The sequence below is a fragment of the Onychostoma macrolepis genome, chromosome 19 (genome assembly GCF_012432095.1).
Source record: "Onychostoma macrolepis isolate SWU-2019 chromosome 19, ASM1243209v1, whole genome shotgun sequence".
Taxonomy (NCBI): Eukaryota; Metazoa; Chordata; class Actinopteri; order Cypriniformes; family Cyprinidae; genus Onychostoma; species Onychostoma macrolepis.
Window position 1 is genome coordinate 5,293,408 of NC_081173.1, and position 14,275 is coordinate 5,307,682.

Genomic DNA, 14,275 nt, shown 5'->3' on the forward strand with positions numbered 1-14,275 from the left:
ATCTGCTGGAAAGAGTCTGACGGGATCTCTAGTCCACTTTATGAGTCAGGCCAGAGATAATGGGTACTGCTGCCTGTAGCTTAGTAGTGAAATATCTGGTCAAGTCATGAGGGTTGTAAGCATCACTAGTACTATTATTATGTAAAGCAACCCACTTTAAATCCTAAGCATTGTCCAGTATTATTTACCCTTGTGAAAAAATTGTGCTTAATTGTATTGAATGTGCACTTGTGGAATAGTTCACCCCAAAATGAAAATTTTGTCATTATTTACTCACCCTCATGTCGTTCCAAACCTGTATGTTGAAGACAAAAGAAGATATTTTGAAGAATACTGGTAATAAAACAGTTGATGGTCCCTATTGACTTCCATAGTATTTTTTTTCCTACTATGGATGTCGATTGGGGCCAACATCTATTTGATAACCAACATAATTCAAAATATCTTCGTTTGTGCTCAAAAGAAGAAAGAAACTGAAATGATGACAATTTTCATTTTTGGGTGAAAAGTGGGTCAAAAAAGTACTTTAAAGTTCAAATAACTGCATTTAATACAAATTAAAACTATAACACACTTTAATGCAACTGCATGCAATTAATTATCCAAAAACACTATATTCATACTTAAGTATATTCTGTAATAATTTCTGTAATAAGTATTCTTTTAATGTACCTTTTTCAGATGGTTAATATCATAATAATCGTAATAATACTGACAAGCAAACACATATTAATCACAACATCCTAGTACAGTAGCAGAAAGCGGAGCACAAGCGGGTATCACTCACATTCACTTCTTAAAATGTAACAATGCAGTTACTGCAAAATCCATTTCCATTGGATCTATCTCTGATCAGAGGCGTCGTGCCCATTCACAGTGAGGGGCACGTGCCCCCTCAGATTTTTGAGCCAAGTGGATTTTGAATGCAGCTTCCAAAAGACAAAAAATAGCTGATTAATATTTTCTATATACAATACAATCACACCGGCGTGATTAGAACGTTCAGTGCGTCTATCATCAGCTGCTAAATTCAAATCTGCATTCACTGGCTGGCGCTGAGCCAGATACAGACGCGTTTATACAGCGCTGCACATTATAACCAATCACACACGATGCTGTTGAGCTTATGAATGCAATGACCAATCAGAAGCGTTCAGATGAGTCATCGCTAAAATGCGGTGTTTTCTTCACTCGCTCGCTGACTGAATACCTCTTTCTGGCGAATTCTCTCGTCAGAAACAACAAAGTGCAAATGTGTGTATGAATATGTAAGATATTAATTTCATAGTGTAAACAGCTTCAATGATTTTAATGGGAGTTTTTGAGAGTGCTTGAACTCTAGACTGTCAGTAAAAATGTCCTTTGATAATGGAAATGTTCTTCGCGCTCTTTCTGTACAATGAAAGTGTTATGATTAGTAGCCTAACTTACAATGTTTTTATTCACATTAACTTTCAATGTTAAATTCACATTAAATATAAAGTCAGTCGTATTAAAATATGTTATGGCATGACACCCATATCTGTTAATTAAGTAAACAGACAGGTTTTATTATTAGGTTACTTTGACCATCGCCCACTATATATCAACTAACATAATCTATAAAGGTGAGAATCAAGATATTTCATGATATAGTTAATGCGTTTGGGAATGTTTCGAATATAAAGGAAAAAATCAAAATAAAGCATAAGTACTGTTGTGGCTGCTGTGTGTCACATGACGACCCCCCCCCCACCACTCTAAAAATAACCCTTGAATCTTGAATTATCCTCAAAGCATCCCTAATTGAGACAAACTTAAAAGCCTTCTCACAACATCAGACCCACACAATACTGAACGGAGCAACATTTTACACTGTCTGAGGCCAAGTAAGATGAATAAGGTATGAACTGACCTGCCTGGGATCCCTGAACCGTTTCTGAGAGGGTCCTGGTTTGCTCCGGCTGGGCCTCCCCTTACTTTGGCTTGGGGCCCTGATCTGGAGACCTCAGGATCGCTGTAGAACCACGCTCCCGACTTGGTGAGGATTTCTTGTTGTTTTCGGCACAGGTTGCATACCCACATTACCTACATATAAAATGACAATTAATACTGGGGGAATTCAGGGAAATATGAGATAAGAAGCACGAAAGCAATACAATAACAAACCAAGATGTGCAGTTTTCACGGATGGATGGATGGTCTTCTAACTATTTCTTTTTTTAATAATACAGATGCTACAAATACAACGCAGGTCAGCCAGAGGACCTTTGTGTAAACCCCTGCACCGTCTGTCAGGGTGAGTAGATGATTCAACTATCACATTATTTTCTACTATTGCTAATAAAACATCTATCCATCCATTTTCCAAACCGATTGTCCTATGTAGTGTTGTGGTGATGCTCCTGAGACCCTGCATCCTCATATGAGGACATTATATTTTAGTGAATTTTATATTTTAGTGAAGACTATACATGCCACAGTTTTAAGTCTGGATGTCCTGTACAGAGCACATTCAGGGCTTCTCAGAGATACCAAATAAAATGGCTGACATTAATTTAGTGATCAAGTGTAACACCCTTATGGAAATATGATAATATTTTGTAAAATGTTTGTAATTATATATAAAAATGTTATGGGGTTTCAAATCAAAATATGACTTTCTGTTACGAAACAGGACATTGATTTCATGCATGTCCTCAGTTGAGAACACCGGGACTAAAAGCATGTTTATTACGCATTTTGGGAGACACAACAACTGAATAGGGAAAGAAAACATTTCAATATTCCTATGAAATATTATATATTTTTATGAAAAACTTGTTAATTATTACTCCCATTATTATACTTCTTTTTTCATTACATGTTGCCCCAAAAACACATTAATATGCAAATTAGATACAGTTCATGGATACATTGTATATAATGGGAAAACCCATTTATGGCCATTTTACACACATTTTTCATAAAGAAAAATGGTATAGGGTACAACGGGGTAAAAAGGCGCCTTTGGTATTATTTTCATCTAAACCACTAGATGGCACAATAACGTGGCGTAGCACTTTGCAAAACATTGACTTTTCAACATGCAGGTGTATATTTATCTGATCTTTGAAGCAGTGCAAAGTTGATTCTGTGCTTGCTTGATCTAATGTTTTATGTTTTTTAAAATGCTGTAGATTGAAGTAGCAAATGTGAATCGCTAAAATTAATGCACATATTTTGAGACAAAGGTCTTCTTTATGATTTTCAGTTTTGCTTAAGATTATTAAAGCAACAATTTTTAAATAACGTAAAAATATGTATTTGGGGTAAAAAGCACCTCTGCTGTTGGGTCTAAAGGTGCACAGTAATTAACATGATAATTAATAGATGGCTGACTTTTCCATTAGTTCACATGACATGGTTAGATTCAGATGGTAAATATCATATATTATGTTGTTATAAATATCATATATATATATATTATGTATGTGTCCATATTAGCGATAATCACCATGTTTAGAATGAAATCATCATATTTAAAAACATGATATTAATCATATCATATAATAAAATATAATTTGTTGTTATTACTGTAATTATATTTTCAATTATTATTGGATCTCCTTCAATACTTTCAGAATCTTATTAAAATTATTTTGTTTCTGTATTTTAAAATATATATTTTTTTCAAATTAATTAGAAAACAGTACAAACTTTGATAAAGTGATTGTTTTGAACAAGTATTAACTTAGACATCATTAAATAAAACATTTTATTATATTTTATATTAAACAAAACATTTTATTTTAATTTATTAATATTTTAGCTGAAGTATTTGTATCAATACCGTGTGCCTTTCACCACCTTGCCACCTCATACATTTATAAGATTTGAATGATCTTGAATGACCTTGAATGACCTTATTCAAACTTGAATGATTTATTTTCACACAAAATCTGTTGCTCCATTAATGTTCAATACAACAATTTTTTTTTTTTCTGCAATTATACATTTTAGGCGCAGTGAATAGCACATTTTTTCTTAAGGTGGCCTTTAGCCCCATTGTACCCTATATCAAATCATTCTGTTATAACATAGTTCAGAATAATCTTTATACAAAGTTTGGTATAAAAAAAATCAATACAGTTCTAAAAATGTATTGGTGACATAGCATAAGATATGAATGAAATGAATCATTTTTACATTTTTATATGCTCTAAATAATGTAATGACATAAAAAAAATACTATTTTATTTTCCTAAAATTGTTTTTCTGGGTCTCAGGAGGTTATCCTAAGGGGGAAAAAAAACAAAAAATAGAATAAACTTTATTTTCATAAAACAGATAGTTCCACTGCTTGATTCTGATTGGCTGAGCTCTTCCACCCCGCTCAGACCTGTATGTGTCATCCATGGGCGTAGATCACGTGGGGGATGTGTCCCCCTTACTTTTAATATGCACAATAAATTTTCAGCATCATTACTCCAGTCTTCAGTGTCACATGATCCTTCAGAAATCATTCTAATATACTGATTTGCTGCTCAAGAAACATTTATTATTATAATTATTATTAATGTTTTCAGGATTATTTGATGAATAGAAAGATCCAAAGATCAGCATTTATCTGAAACAAAAAGCTTTTGTAACATTACACTATACCATTCAAAAGCTTGTAGTCAGTGTATATAATATATATTATAGTAAATGTAAATATTAATTATATTAAAATAGTATGTATATATATATATATATATATATATATATATATATAAATAAACACATACACACACACACACACACACACACAGTGGGGAGAAATGTATGATTATGTACGTTTGCCCACTGACAAAGAAATAATCAGTCTATAATTTTAATGGTAGGTTTATTTGAACAGTGAGAGACAGAATAACAACTAAAAAATCCAGAAAAACGCATTTCAAAAAAAGTTATAAATTGATTTGTAAGTATAAATAAGTATTTGACTCCTTTGCAAAACATGACTCAGTACTTGGCAAAACCCTTGTTGGCAATCACAGAGGTCAGATGTTTCTTGTAGTTGGCCACCAGGTTTGCACACATCTCAGGAGGGATTTTGTCCCACTCCTCTTTGCAGATCCTCTCCAAGTCATTAAGGTTTCGAGGCTGATGTTTGGCAACTCGAACCGTCAGCTCCCTCCACAGATTTTCTATGGGATTAAGCTCTGGAGACTGGCTCGGCCACTCCAGGACCTTAATGTGCTTCTTCTTGAGCCACTCCTTTGTTGCCTTGGCCGTGTGTTTTGGGTCATTGTCATGCTGGAATACCCATCCACGACCCATTTTCAATGCCCTGGCCCTGACGGTACATGGCCCCGTCCATCGTCCCTTTGATGCGGTGCAGTTGTCCTGTCATTAGCAGAAAAACACCCCCAAAGCATAATGTTTCCACCTCCATGTTTGATGGTGGGGATGGTGTTCTTAGGGTCATAGGCAGCATTCCTCCTCCTCAAAACACGGCGAGTTGAGTTGATGCCAAAGAGCTGGATTTTGGTCTCATCTGACCACAACACTTTCACCCAGTTCTCCTCTGAATCATTGGCAAACTTCAGACGGGCTGTACATGTGCTTTCTTGAGCAGGGGGAGCTTGCGGGCGCTGCAGGATTTCAGTCCTTCACGGCGTAGTGTGTTACCAATTGTTTTCTTGGTGACTATGGTCCCAGCTGCCTTGAGATCATTGACAAGATCCTCCCGTGTAGTTCTGGGTTGATTCCTCACTGTTCTCATGATCATTGAAACTCCACGAGGTGAGATCTTGCATGGAGCCCCAGACCGAGGGAGATTGACAGTTATTTTGTGTTTCTTCCATTTGTGAATAATTGCACCAACTGTTGTCACCTTCTCACCAAGCTGCTTGGCGATGGTCTTGTAGCCCATTCCAGCCTTGTGTAGGTCTACAATCTTGTCCCTGACATCCTTGGACAGCTCTTTGGTCTTGGCCATGGTGGAGAGTTTGGAATCTGATTGATTTATTGCTTCTGTGGACAGGTTGTCTTTTATACAGGTAACAAGCTAAGATTAGGAGCACTCCCTTTAAGAGACTGCTCCTAATCTAAGCTCCATACCTGTATAAAAGACACCTGGGAGCCAGAAATCTTGCTGATTGATAGGGATCAAATACTTATTTGACTCATTAAAATGCAAATCAATTTATAACTTTTTTGAAATGCATTTTTTTTTTCTCTCACTGTTCAAATAAACCTACCATTAAAATTATAGACTGATCATTTCTTTGTCAGTGGGCAAACGTACAAAATCAGCAGGGGATCAAATAATTTTTTTCCCTACTGTATAACATTTCTGTCCCCCTCACTTCTGAAATGATGGCTACTCCCCTGATGTCATCTTACATTGTACACAGTCGCTGAATGGCAGATGCAGGATGACAAGTGACTGTGTGTTGTAACCTATTAGAATATGACCTAAAATACAAGATATGAGGGGAAAAATGCCTCTGTATGGGTTTTTGTCTAATATTTATATCATATGATATAGTTTAGCAATATCACATGAGTAAGAGTGCTGTTTTTTCCATATTTCTGCACAACTGCAAATGTGATATTGATTTTATACAAAAGTGCAACAAACAATAAACATTTTAAGACACAACATTGTCAGGATTGTCTGTTGTTGCTCTATTTCACAAACGAACATAGTTCTAAAAAAAGCCTCAACAAAACTGTATTGTATCTGTGGTTTTGAATGAATAGCGTGAGTCAATGATTCAGTGACTCATTCATAAAGACAGTCACTTGCTTCATTGCTGAATGAATCAGCCATTTGAACGAATCTGTTATCTCGTTAAAATAGTGACTTGCCGCCACCTACTTGCGGCTTTAGTTTCATATTTAGAGTGTAATTTCATTAAAATAATAATAGTAATATTTTCATATTTCAATATTAATTTTTTCTATGTTGACTCATCATCAACTTTTCTGTAATGTCTATTCAATGATTGTCTTATTTAACACAGCAATGACATTAAATGCTCTTTTGGGGGTAATTTCTCAGCCCAAATTGATGTGTGATTAATTAGATAATCAGCACATCATGTAATTAATTAAATTAAACATTTTAATCATTTGACAACACTAATTTAAATACAAGATGTACACGTTTGAATAGAAATGACATTAAAGTATATTTAAGTTTATCATACATGCTTGTCAGTACATTCAGTAGTTCACTTTAACCATATTTCAAAGACAACAGAAGTAATTATGAAATGACATATTAAGATGTACTTAAGGGTGTATTCACACCAGGAAAGTCCACTAGTTCACTTGCTTTGGTCCGAACCAAATACAATGTTGATTTTTTTTTTTTTTTTTTTTTTGGTGCGGTTTGCTTTCACGCTGCCTTTTTTGCAAGTGAACCAGAAATTGTAAACAAAACCACACATGTGCTTAAGGTCATCCGTTCATTGGTTCATCCATTCAGCTGTACCAGAGTTCGTTTGGAAGCGGACAGAGACCACCTCTTCAGCTGGGTCTCGGTACAGTTGTTTGGTCCGCACCCGAGTGTGATTGCTGTATTCACACCTGCCCAAAAGATCAGCACCAAGGGGGGAAACGAGCTTGAGTTCAATTCAATCGATCCAAACAAGACAGGTGTGAATACACCCTAAGTTCTACATAAGGGAATGAAAAATGCACTCTTAGTTCAGCAAAAGTCTTAAAGAGTTACTCCATCCCAAAATGAAAATTTTGTCATTAATCACTTACCCCCACGTCGTTCCAAACCCGTAAAATCTTTGTTCGTCTTAAACACAATTTAAGATATTTTGGATGAAAACCGGGAGGCTTGTGACTGTCCCATTGACTGCCAAGTAAATAACACTGTCAAGGCCCAGAAAAGTATGAAAGACATCGTCAAAATAGTCCATCTGCCATCAGTGGTTCAACCGTAATTTTACAAAGCTTTTAATAAATTTTACGAGAAACTGGTATCTAATTTCCCAAATCATTTCAATATTAATCACACTGAAGTAAAGGGCAGAGAAGTTATTGCAGATATTTGTAATAATAATTTTACATCAGTTGGCTCAACCTCTGAATTTACTAATTCGGGTGTACACACTTCTACGGAAACTGTTGAGTTTGTTCAAAACTGCACTTCATATTCATTTAATTTTATGTCCATTACTACTGCACAAGTTCATAAAACACTAGAGAATTTAGATACAAAGAAGTCACCAGGAATTGATAAAATTGAGCCCTATTTTCTACGACTGGCAGCTGATCTTGTAGCAGAACCTATAGCCTCTATATTTAATTTAAGCCTCACCTCCAACGAAATACCAAAAATGTGGAAATCAGCAATGGTTATTCCATTATTCAAGGGGGGAGATTCTGCTGATCCAAATAACTATCATCCTATTTCTAAATTGCCGGTCTTGGCAAAAGTCTTTGAATCACTGATAAACGATCAATTAAAACAATTTTTGTCAGCTAATAATATTCTTCAGGATTATCAGTCAGGGTTCAGAATGGGACATAGCACCATTTCTGCAGCTACATTAGTCTCAAATGATATTATAACCGCTCTAGATAGTAAAAAGTCCTGTGCCGCTTTATTTATTGATCTGTCTAAAGCTTTCGATTCAGTAGATCACAAATTAATGTTACAGAAACTTGGGTATATAGGTCTCAGTGAAGCTGCTTTAAAATGGTTCAAAAATGAATTCTCAGAATGCACTCAATGTGTGTCTGTTGAAAATTATAACTCACCTTTTCTTCATGTAAATACTGGAGTTCCTCAAGGATCTGTTTTAGCCCCTTTGTTATTTTCTATTCATATTAATGATTTAGGTCATGGAATAGATTTAGCTAAAATACATTTGTATACAATTGTAATACAATTATTTATATGGCAGCATCTTCTTTAGAACAAGCTTTACAGCAATTACAGGATGCTTTTCAAGTTCTGCAGGGCTCGTTGTTAAAGTTAAAATTGAGAGACAAAGTATATGATTTTTAGTCTTGGTCGCACTAAGGTAACATACCTGAAAATTACAACCTTGAATCGTTCATTTATAGAAAGAGTCAGCTCCTATAAATATCTAGGTATTTGGATGGATGAAAGTTAGCTTTTGATATACACATTGATAAGTTGTTGAAAAAGCTTAGACCAAAATTAGGCTTCTTTTATCGTCTCAAAAACTGTTTCCCTTATAAGGCCCGCAAGAAATTGGTAGAGAGTACATTTTTATCCATAATTGATTATGGTGATCATCTATATATGCATGCAGCTACTTCTTTACTTAGAAAATTAGATTCTGTTTATCATGCAGCATTACGTTTTAATACAGGTGCAGAGTCATGGACGTATCACTGTATTCTGTATGAATCTTTAGATTGGTTATCTTTACATCAAAAAGATTTACAGAAAGTTGCATATGCATTTATTCATCATAAAGGCTCTCTTAGGTAAATTACCATCTTATATTTCTAATTTGTTAACGTTACATATTAACAGTCGTTGTACTAGATCGGGTTCTTGTATTCGGTTAAAAGTTCCAAGGGTATTGTCAAAATTTGGTAAATGTGCTTCTTTCTATGAAACTTTATGTGCTGCCGTCTTGACCAGGTCTCACTGGAAGAAGAGATAGCAATATCTCAATGTGACTACCTGGTTAAATAAAGGAAATAAAATAAAAAAAAATTATTTTGTACGCAAAGAAAACAAAAATAACGACTATATTGTTGAATAAAGTCGTTATTTTTGTTTTCTTTGCGTACAAAAGGTATTCTCGTAGCTTCGTAAAATTACGGTTGAACCACTGATGGCAGATTGACTATTTTTGCGATGTTTTTTTTATACTTTACTGTGCCTTGACAGTGTTATTTACATGGCAGTCAATGGGACAGTCACAAACCTTCCGGTTTTCATCCAAAATATCTTAAATTGTGTTCTGAAGACGAACAAAGCTTTTACGGGTTTGGAACGACATGGGGGGTAAGTGATTAATGACAAAATTTTCATTTTGGGGTGGAGTAACCCTTTAAGTTCATTTCACAAAAGATTAAGCTATAATACATTTTCATTTAATTGAAATTAACTTGCATCTAAGTGTTTGAAAATATTGCATTCAGTTTGCACTTAGTATATTATTTCCATAATACATACAGTATTCTTTTGAAATTGTATGCTAAAGTGTGCTTCTTTTTCACAAGAGTATTTGTTGCACTATGTGCAAACTACTTTCAATAAATAAGAAACAAAAAATATCGAAAAAAATAAACTACCGCTAAAATTCAGTTCCCTTATAATTGACCATAATTCCATACCATAACATACCAGGTATCCTCCATTTCCATAATGCTAATAGAGTGTGACGGGTTACATGCTAGTTTAGTAATTAGGGTTATGGCTTTGTTCAAAACTGTGAGTATCAATAACTGTAATAACTATTATTTTAGCAGAGAATGTGTTTGCTATGGTGAATGTTCGCAAGACTGTGACACTGACAGACTCACACCTCTATAAACTGCACACTCACACACTAAAGTCACACAGTCACACACACTCATTTAAACTGAGAGAGAGACAGTGAGAGCGGGTAAATCAATGACAACCATTAGAGCTGCTGCTGGAGGAGAGCGGTCACCTGCCTTTGCTGAGTCACCAGAGACAGAGAGAGAGACAGAAAGACAGACAGTTCAAAAGGGAGAAAATGGGTTTGTGTGTGAATGAAATGGGCTCAGAAAATAGAACAAGAGGGCCATTAGTGACAGCCAAGTAATAAGGAAATATTGCCTGAACTGCTTTCAAATGGACTGTGGACATTAAAGTGCTCAATGCAAATGTTGCTACATGAGAAATGCATTACTGCAGAGGCTACACAAATTTCTGCATTTTAGAGGAACACAAAGAAACCACTGACTAATACAAGACTTGCAGTATAAAACACTGTGAACAACATAATAAAATTAAAAACTATTTGAAAAAACTATTGATTTATAGAAACAGTGCAGTTGAAGTTAACCATGTGTATACTAGTTTAGTAAGCATAGAGACTTGATTAAGTCATTGGTAGTGCTTTATGAAAGCGGGCGGTCACTGCAGAGCTTTTTTGGTATCGGTTGTTTGCTGCGTTTCTTGATTGGTGGATATTTCTCTGAGGGATCATGGGTAGGTTCGTCACAGGGAACTGCACTGTTATTATTATTATTATTATTATTTTAAGTTAAGATAATAGCAAAAAGACACATTTTCAGCATCAACTCTTAAACATCAAACATCAACATCAAATCAATTATCTCAGTGTGTGTGTTTTCTATCATATAAATGTTTTGGGTCTACGAACCAGAGAAATGTGAGTACATACTTCTCAGGTGCGCAGTCATTGATATTGCTTAAAAAATTTAGATAAAATAATGTGGACTGATAGCTTCAAAAAGTAAATAACCGATAAACAACCTCAGAGCTCATGGTAGATTTTTACAGGCATATAAGTTAGTGTTAAAAGTGAATTCCTCTATGGAGAAAATGAATGGGATTTTTAATTCCAGCACCAAACTGTTGCATGCTAATGTTCATGAAGAAAATAGTTTACTAACTTTTAACAAATGTATTTAATTCAATAAATTAATTCATTGAATTTATTTGTTTACAATAGCTGGGAATGTTGTAATACTATATGGGGTAAGTTGTCACAATGGGAACCTGAAGTTCCACTATAGGCAAACAAAAGTGTTATTAAAAAAAAAAAAACCTTAAGAAATCTCAAATATAGCTTTGAACAGCAAATAGTCTACAGTGTATATATATATATATATATATATATATATATATATATATATATATATATATATATATATATATAAAATCCCTGATCTGACTTTTATGAAGAACACACTTTTCAGTGTATTAAAACAGACAGTTCAGTTCTTTCAGTTATAATCTATTTGACGCATGAACGTCTATATCCTACGCTCTGTTTGTTTGTTCACTTGTTTACTTAACAAAAATATTTTATTTTAGGACAGAACTGAAGAAAAAAAAGTAATTCGATACATTTTTTTAAACTGCTAGATAAAACGCACATTTATGTAACTGGACTTTTAACTGAAAAAAAGTTATTGAGATATATTGTGGCAACCTGTGACAACTAGCCCCTAGTCTCACCTACACTTGTGGAATGTCTCGAAGACATTTAACATCAAACTTTACGCATAATAAATGATTGTCCTACCCATTTCGTCGTTGCGAGTCATTCTGTGTCCGTCGAGACGCGGTGAACGGCGACAGAGAAGATCTTTATAGCGTTTAATGGACTCTGCTGCGTCTTCTGCTTCCGTCAGAACGAGAAACTGGATTCTGAGAACGGCATGAGAAGCCGCTGTCGGTGCTGCGCATGTCTGACAGCGAGACCCATCGGCGTTTAAGAGAGGCTGCATGCGCGATGAAGCTGCGGAACCCACTGCTCTTCGCTTTAGCCTACATTATTTACGTATCCTGCCGCTATCAAGCCACTAAGCCGGAATTCAGTTCATTACGAATGCATGCCGCCTCAAACCGCCCGAAAAAACACAGGTAAAAACAGACACGAAGCTGCAGCCAAACTCTGTAAACACTAAAAAGCGGAATACACTCAAACAATGTAAGTGAATGAGCCTCCTCGGGGTAATTCATCTCTCTCAAAAGCTGTAATGCACTTCACCTAACATGAACTCACAATGTGTGAATGAACTAAGATTTGAAATACAAATATTGTTGTTTTCACTAAATAGCCTACATTTAATTGAAATGGCTAAAACATCAACAACACTGTAGCATGAGGGAAACATTAGAAGTCAGACACCATTAAACTCGCTTCATTCTCACCCAACACTTCACAGTGCAACAGAATCAGCTCTTGTGTAATCTGTTTGTATTCACGAGGAGAGAATTGGCTTAAATTGAGCAAGTTTACCAAGAAAAAGTCTAATTGGTATAATGTTGGCTTCAAACAAAACAGCTAGTTAAAATAAAACAGCATCAACAACAGTAAACAAATCCAAAACCTCTATTAATTCCAAATACCTATTTACACATTCCCATCCGTCACAGCAGACGTGTTTGGAGCACAAGAAACAGTGCTGTTTTAAAACATGACTTTCTGATTTTGCAAATCTCGTTCACACACTCACACACACACACTCACACACACACACACACACACACACACACACAAACAATGTGTCTGAAATAAGTGGAAACAAATAATCTAAAATCAAGTAGCCTTCAGGGATACTGGGAAAGCACATCTGTAAAGCATTAAAAGTTAAAGGGGTTCAAAACTTTATGATAACTTTTATTAAATTAGTAATCCTTAATAAAAAATAATGTCTGTTCAGATATGCATCTGAAAATATAGGTAAAAGTTTCATTACCTTGCACAGCTATTTTAATATCTATTTAATAATGTTTGTGTTAGCACTAAATTAACATGAAACGAATATTCACCCTATTTTTTTTTTTTAAATGGTTATATGATTTTAAATGATTTGACCTCATAATGTTTAATCAAAAACTCATAACTGGACCTTTTCAGTGAAAACATCAGACTTCCCAGTTGTAGAAGAGTTAGTTTGTTCATCTGAACAGATTTGAAGAAATGTAGCACTACATCACTTGCTCACCAATGGATGCTCTGCAGTGAATGGGTGCCGTCAGAATGAGAGTCCAAACAGCTGATAAAAACATCACGATAATCCACAAGTAATCCACACCACTCCAGTCCATCAGTTAGTCCTTTTTGACTTTAAACTATCTCTTCTGGCCAAAATACCAACTGTTTTTATCAGCTGTTTGGACTCTTATTCTGACGGCACCCATTCACTGCAGAGGATCCATTTGTGAGTGACGTAATGCTAAATTTCTCCTTTTTTTCCAATGAAGAAACAAACTCCTCTACATCTTGGATGACCTGAGGGTGACAAAATTTTCAGCAAATTAAAATTTTTGGGTGAACTATTCCTTGAATGCATTATAAAGGCGATATTTTCATAAATATGTCCAGCCACAGTATAATATAATATTTAACTATGCATTTTAACACATAGCACACAGAATTGGATGTTGATACTTTTAAAGTAGAATTATATAACTCAATTATTCAGAATTATTACTTGCCGTTATTCAAATTTATAAGGTATTGATACCCACTATAAATGCAGTTACAATGCATTTTATGATTAGTTAATGTTATTATTATAAAGTGTGGGGGTTTTTTGTCAGTTGTCTTCCCATATGAAATGCTGTGTGTGTGTGCGCGTGTGCGTTTGCGTG

The 14,275-nt window shown here is 35.0% G+C and overlaps 1 protein-coding gene across 29 annotated transcripts in view; it reads right to left on the reverse strand.

Moving 5' to 3' along the window:
- The window catches only part of rims2b (regulating synaptic membrane exocytosis 2b), a 175,490-nt gene that overhangs the window by 134,017 nt on the left and 27,198 nt on the right, over positions 1–14,275 (reverse strand). For 28 of the 29 annotated variants that reach the window (XM_058752960.1, XM_058752961.1, XM_058752969.1 and 25 more), the window contains one exon: positions 1,895–2,067. In XM_058752960.1, coding sequence (XP_058608943.1) covers positions 1,895–2,067 — 173 coding nt within the window. Of the gene's footprint in view, positions 1–1,894; positions 2,068–12,197; positions 12,420–14,275 lie in introns of those variants that run through there. The other variant, XM_058752987.1, reaches the window with a different exon arrangement.